The 19,823-nt window shown below is 43.4% G+C and overlaps 1 protein-coding gene across 4 annotated transcripts in view; it reads left to right on the forward strand.

The window, feature by feature from the left end:
- The window catches only part of TOGARAM1 (TOG array regulator of axonemal microtubules 1), a 289,809-nt gene that overhangs the window by 67,091 nt on the left and 202,895 nt on the right, over positions 1–19,823 (forward strand). For all 4 annotated transcript variants that reach the window (XM_030214411.1, XM_030214408.1, XM_030214409.1 and 1 more), the window contains exon 4: positions 17,462–17,761. In XM_030214411.1, the coding sequence (XP_030070271.1) occupies positions 17,462–17,761 (300 nt within the window). The remainder of the gene's footprint in view (positions 1–17,461; positions 17,762–19,823) is intronic.

Genomic DNA, 19,823 nt, shown 5'->3' on the forward strand with positions numbered 1-19,823 from the left:
TCGCCTTTGTCACTGTCATCATGCCTCTCCTACTCTTCCCCGTACTCTCTTGCTCCTTCTCCTGCTCTCTGCTGGGGATATCAATCCCAATCCTAGTCCTCCACATCAGCTCTCATCCTATTCATGCAGGTCACACCATGATGTCTCCAATCTCATTTCTGTTCCTCTCCCCACTTCTTCCCTGCCTTTCTCATGTGCTCTGTAGCATGCCCACTGTGTCTGCAACAAACTTTTCTATATCCATGACCTCTTTATCTCTCGTACTCTCCATCTGCTTGCCCTAACTGAGACTTGCCTTTGCCCTGAAGACTGTACTTCAACCACGACTCTGTTCATGAAGGCTAGCTTTTCTCCTATGCTCCTTACCTGGTTGGCCTCGGAGGTGATGTTTTGCTACTACTCTCACCCTCCTGTAGATTTGGACCTCTTCTTCCACATCAGTCTCACTGCTTTTCTTCCTTTGAAGTCCACTCCATCCGTCTATTCACGCCTCTGCCTTTCCGAGTAGCAGTCATTTATTGACCCCCCCCCCCCCCCCCCCCCCCGATAAGTCCCTTTCTCACTGACTTTGACTCCTGGCTTTCCTTCTTTCTTGAACCTTCATCTCCTACCATCATTCTTGGGAATTTTAACATTCATGCTAATGATCCCTCTGACTCTTATGCTTCTCAGTTTTTCACTTTAACATCCTCTTTCAATCTTCAACTGTTCTCTACTACCCCCACTCACCAGGATGGCCACTGTCTTGATCTTATCTTCTTCTCCAGCTGCTCACTCTCCAGTTTCTGTGCCTCAGCGCTTCCTCTCTCTGACCATCATCTGATAACTTTCACACTTAAACACCCTCCTCCCCAATCCCGTCCAATCTTAACCAATACATTTAGGAATCTTCAGGCTATTGACCCTTCTACTCTGTCCTCCATGTTTCAAATCTCTTCTCAACCACTATGTTATCCAAGTCTGTCAATGAGTCTGTCTCTTCCTATAATACTACTCTCTCCTCTGGATACTCTTGTTCCTCCCATTCTCTGTTCTGTAAGGTGTACCGGGCCTTGGCTGACCTCTAGAATCCGCTATTTACGTTCCTACACCCGCTCTGCCTGAAATCCCATGCCCCTGCTGACTTCATACATTTCAAATTCTTGCTGACCTCCTTCTAGTCTCCTCTTTCACTTGCCAAACAGCAGTACTACATCCAGTTGTCAAATTCTCTTCCTCAAACCCTCAACGTCTCTTCCTTACTGAACTCTCTCCTCAAAGTGCCTTCACCTCCCCTTTCACTTTCTCCCCAGACTCTGACTGAATACTTTCATGATAAAGTTCACAAGGTTAAACTTGAATTCTCAACAAAGTCACCTCCACCTCTCCTTCTCTTAGTCCGTTTTCTCAACCCTCCTTCACCCCCTGCTTCCTTTTCTGAAATCACTGTAGAGGAAACTGCACATTTTCTATCCTCCTTGAAATGAACTACCTTTTTCTCTGATCCTATTCCCACTCATCTACTTAACACTCTCTCTCTCCTACTGTCATCCTTTTTTATCTGTCATATCCTTAATCTTTCACTTTCCACTGTGATTGTTCCTGATGCCTTCAAACATGCCATAGTCACAACACTCCTCAAAATACTTTCATTGGACCCCACCTGTCCTTCCAACTATCGCCCCATCTCCCTTCTTCCTTTTGTATCCAAGATACTCGAACGTGCTGTTCACCGCCGTCTTGACTTTCTTTCATCTCAAGCTATTCTTGATCCACTTCAATCTGGCTTTCACCCTCTTCATTCAAATGAAATAGCACTTCCTAAAGTCTCCAATGACCTGTTCCTGGCCAGATCCAAAGGTCTCTATTCTATCCTCATCCTTCTCAATCTATCTGCTGCTTTTTACACTGTTGATCACCCCCTACTCCTTGATACGCTGTCCTTGCTTGGATTCCAAGGCTCTGTTCTTTCCTGATTTTCTTATTATCTCTCCCATTTTACTTTTACTGTATACTCTGGTGGAGCCTCCTCCACTTCTATCCCACTGTCAGTTGGTGTACCTCAGGGATCAGTCCTGGGACCTCTTCTTTTCTCCATCTTTACTTCCTCCCTTGGTACTCTGATCTCATCCCATGGTTTTCAGTATCACCTTTATGATGATGGCTCCCAGATCTACCTCTCCACACCAGAAATTTCAGTGGGAATCCAGGCCAAAGTATCAGCATTCCTGTCTTACAGTGCTGCCTGGATGTCTCACTGCCATCTGAAACTAAACATGGCCAAAACTGAGCTGCTTATCTTCCCTTTAAACCAACCTCTCCTCTTCGTCCATTCTCTATCTCTGTGGATAACACTTTCATCCTTCCTGTCTCATCAGCTCATAACCTTGAGGTCATCTTCAACTCCTCTCTCTCCTTCTCTGCATATGTTCAACAGACTACTAAAACCTGTCATTTCTTTCTCTATAATGTCACCAAACTTCGTCCTTTCCTATATGAGCACACTACCAGAACCCTTATCCACATTATCACCGCTCACTTAGACTATTGCAACTTGCTTCTCACAGGTCTCTCACTAAGCCATCTCTCTACCCTTCAATCTTCTGATTGCAAAATTCTGCTGCACAACTTATATTCTGCCAGTGTCGCTGTGCTCATATTAGCCCTCTTCTCAAGTCACTTCATCCCTATCCATTTCCGCATACAGTTCAAACTCCTCTTATTGACTTACAAGCGCATTCATTCTACTGCTCCTCAGTACCTCTCCACTCTTATCTTTCCCTGCACTCCTCCCCGGGAACTCAGTTCACTGAGTAAATCTCTCTTATCTGCACCCTTCTCCTCCACTGCTATCTCCAGACTCCTTTCCTTTTATCTTGCTGCACCATATGCCTGGAATAGACTTCCTGAGCCAGTACGTCAAGCTCCATCTCTGGACATCTTCAAATCTAGATTAAAAGCCCACTGTTTTGATGCTGCTTTTAACTCCTAACTCTTACTCACATATTCAGTACCCATGTTTTATCATTCCCACCTTAGTAATTCCCTTATCCCTTATTTGTCCTGTTTGTCCTAATTAGATTGTAAGCTTTATCATGCAGGGACTGTCCATGTAAAAGTGTACAGCCCTGTGTACGTCTAGTAGCGCTATAGAAATAAGTAGTAGTGGTAATATCTCCCTGCCCCCTCCTGTACCCCTATGATCTAGCATCATCCTGTCTCTTCTCTCTGTCTCCCGCTCACTCACTCCTCCACCCCTTTGGTTCAGCAATTCCCTGTCCCCTCACCCTCCCCTCTAACCTTATGCTTCAGATTTTATTAAGATTTATTATCCCATCCAACAGAATGTGCCATCTGGGTGGCTTAGAATGTATAAGTTAGAGAAGACATAACAATCAAAACACACAAAAGACAATGGGAATAAGAGGTGAAACTTCAATTGTTAATAGGACAGGAGGGGGGAGCACAGAAGGCTAGTATTTGTGTATTGTGGAGCCCTGCAACGGGCTCCATGCAGTCACCAGGAAGCAAAAAGATTTAGGAGTAATTATCCTGGTCCAAGAAGCTTTTAAGATCAGCCTTGAACTGAGCTAAAGGTAATTGCTGTCTTAAATGCTGAGGTAGAAAATTCCAAAGTTTGTGTTCCAGTATTGTTCTGTCCCCTCTTCCCTCCTTCATTCCTGCGGCTCCATGCAGTCACCAGGAAGCAAAAAGATTTAGGAGTAAGTATCCTGGGCCAAGAAGCTTTTAAGATCGGGCTTGAACTGAGCTAATGGTGATTGCTGTCGTAAATACTGAGGTAGAAAATTCCAAAGTTTATGTTCCAGTATTGCTCTGTCCCCTCTTCCCTCCCTTCCCCTTCATTCCTGTGGTCCAGCAACTCCCTGTCCTCTCTTCCCTCCCTTCTACCCATGTGGTCCAGTATTTCCCTGTTCCCTCTCTCTTCTCCATCCTTATGGTCCAGCATTTACCTCTCCTTTCTCTTCCACCCTTACAGTCCAGCATTTCCCTCTCCTTTCTTCTCCACCTTTATGGACCAGCGTTTCCCTGTCCACTCTCCTTTCTCCTCCTCCCTTATAGACCAGCGTTTCCGTGTCCCCTTCTCTTTCTGCTCCACCCTTATGGACCAGCATTTTTCTGTTCCCTCTCCTTTCTCCTCCACCCTTATGGACCAGCGTTTTTCTGTCCCCTCTCCTTTCTCCTCCACCCTTATGGATCAGTGTTTCCCTGTCCCCTATCCTTTTTCCTCCACCATTATGGACCAGCGTTTTTCTGTCCCCTCTCCTTTCTCCTCCACCCTTATGGACCAGCATTTTTCTGTCCCCTCTCCTTTCTCCTCCACCCTTATGGACCAGCGTTTTTCTGTCCCCTCTCCTTTCTCCTCCACCCTTATGGATCAGTGTTTCCCTGTCCCCTATCCTTTTTCCTCCACCATTATGGACCAGCGTTTTTCTGTCCCCTCTCCTTTCTCCTCCATCCTTATGGACCAGCGTTTTTCTGTCCCCTCTCCTTTTTGCTCCACCCTTATGGACCAGCGTTTTTCTGTCCCATCTCCTTTTTGCTCCAACCTTATGAACCAGCGTTTTACTGTCCCCTCTCCTTTCTCCTCCACCCTTATGGATCAGTGTTTCCCTGTCCCCTATCCTTTTTCCTCCACCATCATGGACCAGCGTTTTTCTGTCCCATCTCCTTTTTGCTCCAACCTTATGAACCAGCGTTTTACTGTCCCCTCTTCTTTCTCCTCCACCCTTATGGATCAGTGTTTCCCTGTCCCCTATCCTTTTTCCTCCACCATTATGGACCAGCGTTTTTCTGTCCCCTCTCCTTTCTCCTCCACCCTTATGGACCAGCGTTTTTCTGTCCCCTCTCCTTTTTGCTCCACCCTTATGGACCAGCATTTTACTGTCCCCTCTCCTTTCTCCTCCACCCTTATGGATCAGTGTTTCCCTGTCCCCTATCCTTTTTCCTCCACCATTATGGACCAGCGTTTTTCTGTCCCCTCTCCTTTCTCCTCCACCCTTATGGATCAGTGTTTCCCTGTCCCCTATCCTTTTTCCTCCACCATTATGGACCAGCGTTTTTCTGTCCCCTCTCCTTTCTCCTCCACCCTTATGGACCAGCGTTTTTCTGTCCCCTCTCCTTTTTGCTCCACCCTTATGGACCAGCATTTTACTGTCCCCTCTCCTTTCTCCTCCACCCTTATGGATCAGTGTTTCCCTGTCCCCTATCCTTTTTCCTCCACCATTATGGTCCAGCGTTTTCCTGCCCCTTCTTGTTCCTTTGGCATCCTTATGGTCTAGCGTTTCCCTGCCCCTTCTCGTTTCTCTTGCACCCTTATGGTCCAGGGTTTCCCTGTCCCTTCTTCTTTCTCCTCCACCCTTATGGACCAGCGTTTCCCTGTCCCTTCTCCTTTTTCCTCCACCCTTATGGGTCAGTGTTTCCCTGTCCCCTATCCTTTCTCCACCATTATGGTCCAGCGTTTCCCTGTCCCTTCTCGTTTCTCTTGCACCCTTACGGTCCAGGGTTTCCCTGTCCCTTCTTCTCTGTCTTTTTTGGTCCGGGGTTTCCCTGTCCCCTCTCCTTTCTCCTCCACCCTTATGGTTCAGCGTTTTCCTATCCCCTCTCCTTTCTCTTCCACCATTATGGTCCAGCCCTTTCCCTGTCCTCTCCCCTCCACCCCTATGGTCCAGTATTTCCCTATCCAATCTCAGTTCTCCTCCACCCTAATTGTCCAGCATCTCTGTCCCCCCCCCCCCCCCCCCCCCCCCCGCCCCCCTCCTCACTAATGTTACGTAGAATCTGGTGTCTTAAAGGTGCATTTATTAGAATTGTGTTTTGAACCTTCTGTGCCAGAGACTTAATCCAGTCAATTTGGTTACATAGCATCTGGTGACTCATAGACTGTGTGCCTCTGGAGGAAGGGCAGTTGTATACAGCTCTGTGGTAAAATAAAAAAAACCAGAACTCTTCTGAGTTAAGCTGGGCGTTTTCAGACTTGGTTTGATTGTAAACTGATGTTACCTGTGTCCTGCTCTTAATATCTACCTGATAAACTGCTGACTTTACCTCCTTCTACTCTATTCTATTAAAACAAAACAAAAAAAAAGACCTGTCTTTTCACTTGCAGAGGGTCTGACTCTATAGTCCCACCCACCCCTAGGAGAACTCCCTTTATATAGGACAATCAAGGTTGTTATCTCCTATCATAGTTCACCTTTTCACACTTCTGAATCACATCAATATAACCTTCATTCAGTGCAATACATGTTCTGCTTTAATCCTAAGGCAAACTATCTGGAACCTTACAGTTTGTCCTGTCTGTCTCCAAATATCAGCTTTGAAAGATGAGATCAACAAATTCAAGAAGGAATTAGCTACAATTAAAGAAGCATCCAGGATTACTCAATTCCCAGCCAATTTACCACCACCACTGCCACAGAGAATGAAACAACAGAGGAATAGATGGGTCACAGTAGGCTCTGGTAGACAGACCTGTTACACAGAAGCACTCACCCTCCCAGCCTTTGCACCTGTCTAATTCTTTTGCTGCATTGCATCATTATGATGCTGAAAAAAGAAGTACTGCAGTGGAACCAGAGGCAATGAAAGTAGCACATCCCAAGAAACATCCCCAAAACAATGACAGATTGGTGAAAAACAGAAAATTCTTACTGCTTGGAGACTCCTTTATCAGAGGCAATAACTTAACACAGTTCAAGGGTTCCAACTTAGTGAAATGCCTTCCAGGATCCTCAAGTACCAGACGTACCGAACAAATAAAGTGATCCGAGAAGAAAGCAAGGTTTCAAATACTGATGTTGTAATTCACCTCGGGACAAATAACCTGGCCAACAATAGCAAGTTTACAGCACAGAGAGTGTTCCAGAAGCTTGGGGAGGGACTGAAATCTTTGGTTCAGACTGTGGCTTTTTCTGAAGTAATTCCTACATGGGGAAAGGGACAGGAAAGACTTCACAAAACAATGGAATTGAATAAGTGGCTTGAGTCTTGGTGTAAAGAAGAAATAGCAGGCTGTACTGTAATGATGGGCTACATCTTTCTGTGACGGGATAAAGGATCCTTGGGGACAAATTAATAGGATATGTTTCTAGACATTTAAATTAGAGGATGGGGGTGACAAAAGGAAACAAGGGAATTCAGAAAGTCACCCCCAGAATAAACATGATGGCAGAGGGAAAGGTCATCTAAATATAGAAAACCACCTAAACTCATTAAGAGCATGGAAAGCAATGAGCACAAATGCTCGTAGTCTAAGTAAAAAGGTTCAAGACTTGCAAGCCCTGATGTTTGAAGAAAACTTGGATATTGTTGCTATTACAGAGACATGGCTCAACAATTCCCATGAATGGGATGTGACCATACCGGGCTATAATCTTTTTAGAAAGGATAGAGAGGGCCGAAGAGGTGGAGGAATGGCACTGTATGTGAGAGACAATATCAGAGCAGCTGAAATGTGGGGAACTTGGGGAAAGGAAGAAGCTTTATGGATCGTCCTGGAAAGAGAAGATGGAATCTGTATCCATGCGGGGGTTATCTACAGACCTCCTGCACAAATGGAGAAGCTAGACAAGGATCTGATAGAAGATATTCAAAAGGTTGTTATGAAAGGGGAGGTGCTACTGTTGGGAGATTTCAACTTGTCTGATGTGGATTGGAACATCTCATCTGCAGAATCGGAAAAGTAAGGAGATTGTGGACGCCTGTCAAAGTTCTTTTTGCTCAGACAAATGTTGACGGAACCCACGAGGGAAGGGTCGATGTTGGATCTAGTGCTCACGAATGGAGGAAGTGTTTCCAATATCCAGGTGTGTACCCACCTAAGTAATAGTGATCATCACATGATATGGTTTGGTATAAGGGCATAGGCAAAGTGCGGACGCACAAAACTCAAAGTATTGGATTTCAGACATACTGATTTTGGTAAAATGGGGTATACCTGAAGAAGGAGCTGTTGGCATGTGAAGGCATAGGAGAAGTGGAAAATCAGTGGTCAAAGCTAAAGGCTGCTTACAAATGTGGCAGCTGATCTTTATGCAAGGAAAGTAAACAAAAACAAGAGAAACAGGAAGCCTATGGGGCTCATTTTCAAAGCACTTAGCCTCCCAAAGTTCCATAGAAACCTATGGAACTTAGCCTCCCAAAGTGCTTTGAAAATATGCCTCTATATGGTTCTCCAAACAAGTAGCTGAAAAAATAAGAGCAAAAGAGGCTTTCTTCAAGAAATACAAAAGAACGCAACGAGAGGATCACAGAAAAGTTTAACGGATTAAATTCAAAGAAGCAAAGAGGGAAATAGGGATAGTGAAAGCACAAGCGGAAGAAAAATGGCTAAAGATGTAAAGAGAGGTGACAACCTTTTTCAGATATATTGGAGAAAGGAGAAAAGATAGGAATGGAATTGCAAGACTGAAAAATAATGAGAATGGCTATGTGGAGAGTGATGAGAATAAAGCAAATGTGCTAAACAATTCTCTTCGGTGTTCATGGAGGAAACTTCTGGAGAAGGACCACGGTTGGCTGCCAAGGGAATATCTGGGAATGGAGTAGATATTGTGCTGTTTACGGAAGAATGAGTTTATGAACAGCTTGAAATCGGAAGGTGAACAAAGCTATGGGGCCGCATGGGATACATCCCAGGATACTGAGGGAGCTCAGAGAAGTCCTGGTGGGACCTCTTAAAGACTTTTTTAACAGATCTTTACAGATGGGAGAGGTTCTGCAGGATTGGAGACGAGGGAAGAAATGGGAAACTACAGACCGGTAAGTCTCACGTTGGTGGTAGGAAAAATAATGGAGTCACTGCTGAAAGAAAGGATAGTTATTTTCTAGAAGCCAATGGGTTTCAGGATCTGAGGCAACATGGCTTTACCAAAGGAAAATCCTACCAAACAAATCGTATTAACTTCTTTGACTGGGTGACCAAAGAACTGGATGAAGGACGTGCACTAGATGTAATCTACTTGGATTTCAGCAAAGCCTTTGGTATGGTCCCCCACAGAAGACTCGTGAATAATTTGAGAGGGCTTAACTTAGGACCAAAAGTGGTGAACTGGATAGGAAACTGGTTGACCAACAGATTGCAGAGGGTGGTGGTAAATGGAATCCATGTAAGCCGCATTGAGCCTGCCATGAGTGGGAAAGCGCAGGGTACAAATGTAACAAAAAAATCCACTCGGAGGAAAGGAAGGTGAGCAGTAGAGTTCCTCGGGGGTCAGTGCTGGGGCTGATTCTGTTTAATATATTTGTGAGAGATATTGCTGAAGGGTTGGAAGGAAAGGTTTGCCTTTTTGTGGATGACATGAAGATAGCCAATAGAGTGGATACCCTGGATGGAGTAGAAACAATGAGGAGGGATCTCCAAACGTTAGAAGAATGGTCAAGGGTCTGGCAGTTAAAATTTAATATACAATAATTCTATACTGGAGAGTCTAACAGAATAAATCACCTGTGCCTAAACTAATTTTAAACTTCCATATCACAGGATCACAAATTTATATAAAATGAGTTATATATCTAATAAGTACAGTGTTACAAAATAGTATATTCCTTAGAAAGGATAACATTCAATCAAACATATAAATGGCAAGTGACCGACTCACCTGCAAATGCGCAGTAGAGACTTCCCTCTCTGTCCCGCCCTCGCGTCAAGACGTGATGACGTCAGAGGGCGGAACAGAGAGGGAAACTGAGTCGGACTGTCGGACGCTGCCGCCTGGAAAAGAACATCACGCGCACCACCCTCCCCCCATCCCCGCTGCCGCTCCCGCCCCCCTCCTTATTGGGCCCCCTGCACTGACCTGACAGCGCCTCTCACCTCCGTGAGAGCTTTCACATGGAGGTGAGAGGCACTGTCAGGTCAGTGCAGGGGGCCCAGCACGGAGGGGGGAGGGAGCGGCGGCGAGGAGGGTTGCTGGAAATCCCGCCCGTTTTTACGGGCTTAACGGCTAGTACAACATATAGTGATATAGTGCACATATTTATTGTAATAGCAGATCATACAACAAGATTATTTCACTTACACACCATACTATTAAATCAACTGTGACACCCCAAGTGAGACAAAAACTCTCTAAAGTCTGATATATCCAATGAAATTATCCTCTATCCACACATTGTGGGTTCTAAACGAATCTTATCACATTTTTAGGATGGACCATACATTTACTATGTTACAATGTAATGTGCAGCAGGACAGTGACTTCTAGGGGAGAGCCACAGGAAGTGAAACCTGGTTAAGAGCAGGTTGCTACCAACAACCTGGGGAAAGAATGTGGAGCACAGTAACAGAACATTAGGATTTGTGTAGCTGTGTCTCCTGTTGCCGGGGTGTGTTCTAGCATCCTCTTCTGTCCTCAAAACTGTTGCCCTGTTTGCTCCGGCCCTGCAACACACTTCCCAGGTCCCAGTGCGTCACAACATACTAGGTTAAGAACCACTGTTGTAAGATTAATGATGATTTGCTTATGACCTGTTAGGTCAAGGTGTGAAAGCAGAGTTCCCTTTCATTGAAATTTCTGTATGCCAAGCCCTGATCTACCATTTCTCTATTACTAATCCTTCCAAATGGAACAAGCTCCAGTTGGTGTGAGGATGCTTGCTGATACTGTTGCTTTTCATTGACAGCTAAAGATGATGTTCTTTACACAGGCAATACTCTTAAAAAAATGTTTTAACTGTTGATTTGGTGTATACAGTCCATTGTGTCTGCTGTCCTTTCATACCAGGCCTGTTTTAATTTATATGTATGTTGTATTTGCAACCCACTTAGGATATAAGCAGGCTATAAATGCTTGAAATAAATTTTGTAAATGACCTGCTTCCAAGCTACATATATTTTGCTGCTAATAATTTGTCTCTAAATTTCTCATTTTAAAAGGTTCTCATTGTTTTCAATTTAAATTAATATTTTTATAAATATTTCAGTGAATATTGGATGTGGCACATGTGTTTTCAGTAGTAGCTCAAAGCAAGTTACATTCAGGTACACTATGTATTTTCTTGTTCCTGGAGGGCTTAAAGTCTGAGGTCCTTTTACTAAGGTGTGCTAATGGATGACACCCATTATATTCCTATCGGCATCTTATTTAGCACGCGCTAAATCTGTTAGCGCACCTTAGAAAAAGGACCCCTAATTTTGTGCCTGAGGCAATGAAGGAGCAAGTGAGTTGCCCAAGATTACAAGGAGCAACAGTGGGTTTTGAACCCTACTTTCCCTTATTGTCAGCCTGCTGCTCTATTCGTTAGGTTATTCCACTCCATTATTAGGAAGGGTACAAAACATGCTACTGGCATTTTCTCAGAGCTCACTGTATTGCTTGACTGGAGCTTAGATTTTCCCTTGATTGCCCTTTATTGACCCAGCAGTTTCTTTTTCTTCCTTTGGCTTCCGGTTGATGAACCAGAACTGGGAACTGGCCTTCATTTGGCATTTTCCTGGGTTTGATATCCCTTCCCAACTTACTTAGTCCAGTTATTGTGACAACCTTCAGCCAGTGACAATGCACCAGTGCTGCTTCTAGAGGTCTGCAATCATGGGCCCTAATTCTGACCCTTAGATATTACCTTTGAGCAATGATTATGATTCCTTCTCCTACAGGGGCTATGAACACAACATTCACAGCATCCTGTGCCCCAGCCAACCAAATACTGCCACCAACCATGCTGCTGTAATCTCAGACAAATAGAAGTCTGGGGAACTGTTGTCATTACTTCTCCTTTCCCCCTTTTAGTTTTCTACTTACTGTAGAATTATTCTTGCTGATAGACTGCAGAGCTACTTTAAAAATAGAGCACTTATTTATAGATTTGCAAGAGAATGCAAAATACATCTTTTGAAGTCTATACAATACTGCTTCTATGATAGTCTTACCATTTTTTCAAATCTAGAATGTGATACTTTTAGATCTACAGGAAATACTTTTAGTAGTGGGTTCAGTACTTAAAGGAAATTAAGCTGAAAGCAAGGCTGATGGCTCAGGAAGTGTAGGCAAAAATTTTTAAAAAGTCGTATAACATACTTAGGGGTATGTTTACTAAGGCGCGCTATAGGCGCATTAGCATTTTTAATGCACGTTAATGGTTGATGCTAATATGTCCATAGGAATGTATTCATCCAAAATATATATGACCTATTCAAACAAGCAATATCTCTTATACATAAAATATATATCACACTTCATGAGCTAAATATATTTCTCCATTTATTACTGCTTCAATAACATGAACAGATTAGATCTTACATAAAAATCAGTCTTAATCAGATCAAATCATGCCACCAATATATCTTCTCAACAAAAAGTTAAACAGTCACTCAATATTTAAATGTTCTTCAGATGTATAGAAAAACACTTACTGACCGCTATGCAAAAAGTTTTTTGCTGCCAGATCTTCAAGCGGTACAGCAATTGTACTAACCACATTCGTGGTTCACTGTCAATAAGCTCAAATGTCCAAATATCATTGAAAAAGGTCAGATTTCATTTACATATAGTCGGCAAATCCAATTATTTCGCTTCAGATATCTGTTCATTTACATATGGTCGGCAAATCCAATTATTCCGCTTCAGATATCTGTTCATTCACATATGGTCAGCAAATCCAATTATTCCGCTTCAGATATCTGTATCATGTCCAAATTCTTTCAAACAATCCATGGATCCCAACACAGGCCGTGTTTCATATATAAACCCAGGAAAATCAAGGACAGCTTTATGGAGCAACTGGTGCAGGAGCCGACGAGAGAAGGAAAAATTCTAGACTTGGTCCTTAGTGGAGCGCATGATCCGGTGAGGGACGTTATGGTACTGGGGCCGCTTGATAATAGTGACCATAATATGATCAGTTTTGACATCAACCTTGAAGTAACTGTACACAGAAAGTCAAATACGTTAGCGTTTAACTTTAAAAAAGGAGACTATGATAAAATGAGAAGAACGGTAAAAAAAAAACTTAGGGGGGCAACTGAGAGAGTAAAAACTGTACAACAGGCGTGGACGCTGTTCAAAAATACCATCCTGGAGGCCCAGGCCATACATATTCCGCGAATTAGAAAAGAAAGACGGAAGTCCAAAAGACACCTGGCCTGGTTGAAAAGTGAGGTGAAGGAAGCTATTAGGGCTAAAAGAAACGCCTTCAGAAAATGGAAGAAGGAACCATCTGAAAATAACAAGAAACAGCATAAGGAGTGTCAAAGCAAATGCAAGGCGCAGATTAAGAAGGCCAAGAGGGAGTATGAAAAAAAGATAGCATTAGAGGCAAAAAAACATAGTAAAAAATTTTTTCGGTATATTAAAAGCAGGAAGCCGGCAAAAGAATCGGTTGGGCCGCTGGATGACCGAGGGGTAAAAGGGGCAATCAAGGAAGACAAAGACGTAGCGGAGAGACTGAATGAATTCTTTGCTTCGGTCTTCACCGAGGAAGATTTGGGTGGGATACCGGTGTCGGAAATGGTATTTCAAGCGGACGAGTCGGAGAAACTTACTGACTTCACGGTAAACCTGGAGGATGTAATGGGGCAGTTCGGCAAACTGAAGAGTAGCAAATCTCCTGGACCGGATGGTATTCATCCTAGAGTACTGATAGAACTGAAAAACGAGCTTGCGGAGCTACTGCTAGTGATATGCAACTTATCCTTAAAATCGAGCGTGGTACCAGAAGATTGGAGGGTGGCCAATGTAACGCCCATTTTTAAAAAAGGCTCCAGGGGAGATCCGGGAAATTATAGACCGGTGAGTCTGACGTCGGTGCCGGGGAAAATGGTAGAGGCTATTATCAAAAACAAAATTACAGAGCACATCCGAGGACATGGATTACTGAGACCAAGTCAGCATGGCTTTTGTGTGGGGAAATCTTGCCTGACCAATTTACTTCAATTCTTTGAAGGAGTGAACAAACATGTGGACAAAGGGGAGTCGGTTGATATTGTGTATCTGGATTTTCAAAAGGCGTTTGACAAGGTACCTCATGAAAGGCTACAGAGGAAATTGGAGGGTCATGGGATAGGAGGAAATGACCTATTGTGGATTAAAACTGGTTGAAGGATAGGAAACAGAGAGTGGGGTTAAATGGGCAGTATTCACAATGGAGAAGGGTAGTTAGTGGGGTTCCTCAGGGGTCCGTGCTAGGACCGCTGCTTTTTAATATATTTATAAATGATTTAGAGATGGGAGTAACTAGCGAGGTAATTAAATTTGCTGATGACACAAAGTTATTCAAAGTCGTTAAATCGCGACAGGATTGTGAAAAATTACAAGAGGACCTTACGAGACTGGGAGACTGGGCGGCTAAATGGCAGATGATGTTTAATGTGAGCAAGTGCAAGGTGATGCATGTGGGAAAAAAGAACCCGAATTATAGCTACATCATGCAAGGTTCCACGTTAGGAGTTACGGACCAAGAAAGGGATCTGGGTGTCGTCGTCGATAACACACTGAAACCTTCTGCTCAGTGTGCTGCTGCGGCTAAGAAAGCGAATAGAATGTTGGGTATTATCAGGAAAGGTATGGAAAACAGGTGTGAGGATGTTATAATGCCGTTGTATCGCTCCATGGTGCGACCGCACCTTGAGTATTGTGTTCAATTCTGGTCGCCGCATCTCAAGAAAGATATAGTAGAATTGGAAAAGGTGCAGCGAAGGGCGACTAAAATGATAGCGGGGATGGGACAACTTCCCTATGAAGAAAGACTAAGGAGGCTAGGGCTATACAGCTTGGAGAAGAGACGGCTGAGGGGAGACATGATAGAGGTATATAAAATAATGAGTGGAGTGGAACAGGTGGATGTGAAGCGTCTGTTCACGCTTTCCAAAAATACTAGGACTAGGGGGCATGTGATGAAACTACAGTGTAGTAAATTTAAAACAAATCGGAGAAAATTTTTTCTTCACCCAACGTATAATTAAACTCTGGAATTTGTTGCCGGAGAAAGTGGTGAAGGCGGTTAGCTTGGCAGAGTTTAAAAAGGGGTTAGACGGTTTCCTAAAGGACAAGTCCATAAACCGCTACTAAATGGACTTGGAAAACTCCAAAATTCCAGGAATAACATGTATAGAATGTTTGTACGTTTGGGAAGCTTGCCAGGTGCCCTTGGCCTGGATTGGCCGCTGTCGTGGACAGGATGCTGGGCTCGATGGACCCTTGGTCTTTTCCCAGTATGGCATTACTTATGTACTTATGTAACTTCCTCAGGAGATCCTTTATAAAATAAAGTACAGTGGTGGAAATAAGTATTTGATCCCTTGCTGATTTTGTAAGTTTGCCCACTGACAAAGACATGAGCAGCCCATAATTGAAGGGTAGGTTATTGGTAACCGTGAGAGATAGCACATCACAAATTAAATCCGGAAAATCACATTGTGGAAAGTATATGAATTTATTTGCATTCTGCAGAGGGAAATAAGTATTTAATCCCTCTGGCAAACAAGACCTAATACTTGGTGGCAAAACCCTTGTTGGCAAGCACAGCGGTCAGACGTCTTCTGTAGTTGATGATGAGGTTTGCACACATGTCAGGAGGAATTTTGGTCCACTCCTCTTTGCAGATCATCTCTAAATCATTAAGAGTTCTGGGCTGTCGCTTGGCAACTCGCAGCTTCAGCTCCCTCCATAAGTTTTCAATGGGATTAAGGTCTGGTGACTGGCTAGGCCACTCCATGACCCTAATGTGCTTCTTCCTGAGCCACTCCTTTGTTGCCTTGGCTGTATGTTTTGGGTCATTGTCGTGCTGGAAGACCCAGCCACGACCCATTTTTAAGGCCCTGGCGGAGGGAAGGAGGTTGTCACTCAGAATTGTACGGTACATGGCCCCATCCATTCTCCCATTGATGCGGTGAAGTAGTCCTGTGCCCTTAGCAGAGAAACACCCCCAAAACATAACATTTCCACCTCCATGCTTGACAGTGGGGACGGTGTTCTTTGGGTCATAGGCAGCATTTCTCTTCCTCCAAACACGGCGAGTTGAGTTCATGCCAAAGAGCTCAATTTTTGTCTCATCTGACCACAGCACCTTCTCCCAATCACTCTCGGCATCATCCAGGTGTTCACTGGCAAACTTCAGACGGGCCGTCACATGTGCCTTCCGGAGCAGGGGGACCTTGCGGGCACTGCAGGATTGCAATCCGTTATGTCGTAATGTGTTACCAATGGTTTTCGTGGTGACAGTGGTCCCAGCTGCCTTGAGATCATTGACAAGTTCCCCCCTTGTAGTTGTAGGCTGATTTCTAACCTTCCTCATGATCAAGGATACCCCACGAGGTGAGATTTTGCGTGGAGCCCCAGATCTTTGTCGATTGACAGTCATTTTGTACTTCTTCCATTTTCTTACTATGGCACCAACAGTTGTCTCCTTCTCGCCCAGCGTCTTACTGATGGTTTTGTAGCCCATTCCAGCCTTGTGCAGGTGTATGATCTTGTCCCTGACATCCTTAGACAGCTCCTTGCTCTTGGCCATTTTGTAGAGGTTAGAGTCTGACTGATTCACTGAGTCTGTGGACAGGTGTCTTTCATACAGGTGACCATTGCCGACAGCTGTCTGTCATGCAGGTAACGAGTTGATTTGGAGCATCTACCTGGTCTGTAGGGGCCAGATCTCTTACTGGTTGGTGGGGGATCAAATACTTATTTCCCTCTGCAGAATGCAAATAAATTCATATACTTTCCACAATGTGATTTTCCGGATTTAATTTGTGATGTGCTATCTCTCACTGTTACCAATAACCTACCCTTCAATTATGGGCTGCTCATGTCTTTGTCAGTGGGCAAACTTACAAAATCAGCAAGGGATCAAATACTTATTTCCACCACTGTATATATGCATCAACAAATCAACATAATATACATACAACAATTCTTGAATACGAATAAGTTGTGAAACCACCTACCAGCCATGGTCTAGCACCGAGTACACTTGTTTAACTTTTTTTGTTGAGAAGATATATTGGTGGCATGATCTGATCTGATTAAGACGGTTTGATTTGTATGTAAGATCTAATCTGTTCATGTTATTGAAGCAGTAATAAATGAAGAGAAATATATTTAGCTCATGAAGTGTGATATATATTTTATGTATAAGAGATATTGCTTGTTTGAATAGGTCATATATATTTTGGATGTGTATTAGTAAATGACTGATTGAAAGATCGATTTAACCCTTGTTTTGGTAGTAACATAGGAATGTATTGGCGCATTAAAAATGCTAACGCGCCTTAGTAAACATACCATTACTCCTTATGCTGAATTATAAATATGTGAAACTGCCTAAGTGCGATTGGAAGCTTAATACAGTAACTTTAAACTTGTTTCTGATGATTTTTATAAAATGAAAGTCAGGAAACAAGTTGCAAGTTGTTCCTTTTTATTAAAATAATAAAATTGTATGCATTTGGTACAAATTGAACAACTTACATGATAGAACTGGTTTGCTGCAGTAAACTTATATTATCATTTTCCTTTCTCTTTTCTTCTAGCTTCAGTTTTTACTAGTTTGAATCCTTCTAGCAAGACCCATCGAGTAGATTGTAGCTCGGCAGAACGCACCATTTCCTTTTCGGGTTCAAACACCAATCAGGGTGCCTTCATTCTTCCATCATACCCACTGTCATCAGCAAGCAGCAGCCCAAAGCACAGCTCCCTTTCTGCTGGCTCACCCAAGAAGAGTCAGGAGCAGTCTCTTCACTTCTCACATTCATGGCCCCTTAACGCTGAAGGACAATCAAAGTCAAGTACACAGAAGAGACTTTCCAGTCAAAAGTCAGTGGATGCTACAGGTAGTGAAGAAAAGTAGAGTCACTGAATGGTGTTTTGAAGAATTACTCAAAAGCCAAAATGGGTGAAATATTTTTCAAAACTAGGAAAATGCTTTTCAGAAATGGTCAGGGTAGTACAATTCTGTATGCTTGGATCATTGCATTATGTAAAATTTGTATAAAACAGCAGTGCAGAAAAAAAGCACAAAGGGCTCTCAAGAACGGAACAAGTGTGCTTTATTGATCACCTGGCACGAGCCATGTTTCAGCATCAGACACACCTGTTTCAGGGGTCTATTTAAGCAACACTAGGTAATTGAGAGGTTGCTCAAAAAACGTATGTTGTAGTTCAATAGAAAAGTTGTCCACTGTGGAGGAAAAAAAAAAACCAAGTGAGTGACTGGAGCATATCAAAACGCTAAGAGGGATTGTTACACAGTGAAGGAATTTCACTTGTTTTTTGTTTTTTTTTCCCCAGAGCGGACTTTTACATTGAGCTACAATGTCCGTTTTTTTGTTGTTGTTTTTTTTAGCAACCTCATGCGCACCTATTGCTTGAATAGACCCCTGAAGCAGATGTCAGTGACGCTGAAACACGGCCCGTGTTGGATGATCAATAAAGCACACTTGTTCCATTCTTGAGAGCCCTTTGTATTTTTTCTGAATTGCTTGTGCTGTGACCCTCTCCATCGTATGTCGCTATAAAACGGCAGTAACAGCTGGCTTCCTCAGAATGGAAGCATTCTTTTTTTTGGCACTCTTGCTTTCTCTTTGTGTCTTTCTTTTTTTTCTAGTTGTGTATTTTATTTTTTATGCTTTCATGCATTTTTTGTAGTACAAGATGTTTACCTTTTATAATGGCTGCACCTCTGTATTTGAAATCTTTCATGAGTTCACTCAAATTGTTCATACATAATGTTAATTCTTCATGCATAGTGTTAATTTTGTATGGGTTCGATTGAAGATTAGTCCAGTAGAAGACTCATTTAATTTTTAAATAGTGGTAGCAGCTAATTATGTTTATTCAAAATCTTTAAAACACTAATGTGAAATCTTCACTCAGCAATTTCTTTATGCTCCTTTGGGCTTCCCTATTAATTGGGATCAAGGCTAGGGAATCCTAAACACCACTGTGTCATTCATCTTAACATTCAGTTATTTATTTATTTAGTAAGTTTTATATACCATCTTACTGAATAACATTCATTCAAAGTGGTTTACAAAACCATAATAAACATCATCAGCATGAAATCATATATTAAAAATCCATAGCTCAGTTCTCCCAAAACTCAGCATATTGTCGGACTTGTGAGTTCTTGTACCTAGTAGAGTGCTGCTGAGCCCGGTACTCAGACCAGGTTCTGCTTGGCAGCCGGACAATCCCGGGTTTCACCTGCGCTGACCGCCGTTTCCCAGAGGTTGAGCCCCTAGGTGCGGGCGGCCTGCAGGACTTACGAGACGGAGCTAGAAGCGGGGTGGCCAGGCAGGCAGCAGGTCAAGAGAGTAATCCAGGTACAGGCAAAGTCAATAGGCAGGCAGGCAACAGGTCAAGAGAGTAATCCAGGTACAGGCAAAGTCAGTAGGCAGGCAGCAGGCAAAAGAGTAATCCAGGCACAGGTAAAGTCAATAGGCAGGCAGCAGATCAAGAGAGTAATCCAGGTACAGGCAAAGTCAGTAGGCAGGCAGCAGGCAAGAGAGTAATCCGGCACAGGTAAAGTCAATAGGCAGGCAGCAGGTCAAGAGAGTAATCCAGGTACAGGCAAAGTCAGTAGGTAGGCAGCAGGCAAGAGAGTAATCCAGGTACAGGCAAATTCAGCAACTAGGGACAAAGTAGAGAAGAAGCAAACTACTGAGCAAGTAACACCTACCAAAGTAGAAGCCGAAGCATGGAGTCCAGGAAGAGCTCAGCTAATAGTGCTGGCGTCTGACATCAGCAGGGGCCAGCAGGGAGAAGGACCACAGCCATAGGACAAGAGCAGGGTAAGAAGGAACCAGAAGACCAATAGGAGAGAAGCAAGGGAAGCCAGGCAGAGAGAGAGCAGACCTAGGTGCATGGAAACAAAGCAATGAAGGAGCCTGCAGC

This window comes from Microcaecilia unicolor, chromosome 9 (genome assembly GCF_901765095.1).
Source record: "Microcaecilia unicolor chromosome 9, aMicUni1.1, whole genome shotgun sequence".
In the NCBI taxonomy this organism is placed as follows: Eukaryota; Metazoa; Chordata; class Amphibia; order Gymnophiona; family Siphonopidae; genus Microcaecilia; species Microcaecilia unicolor.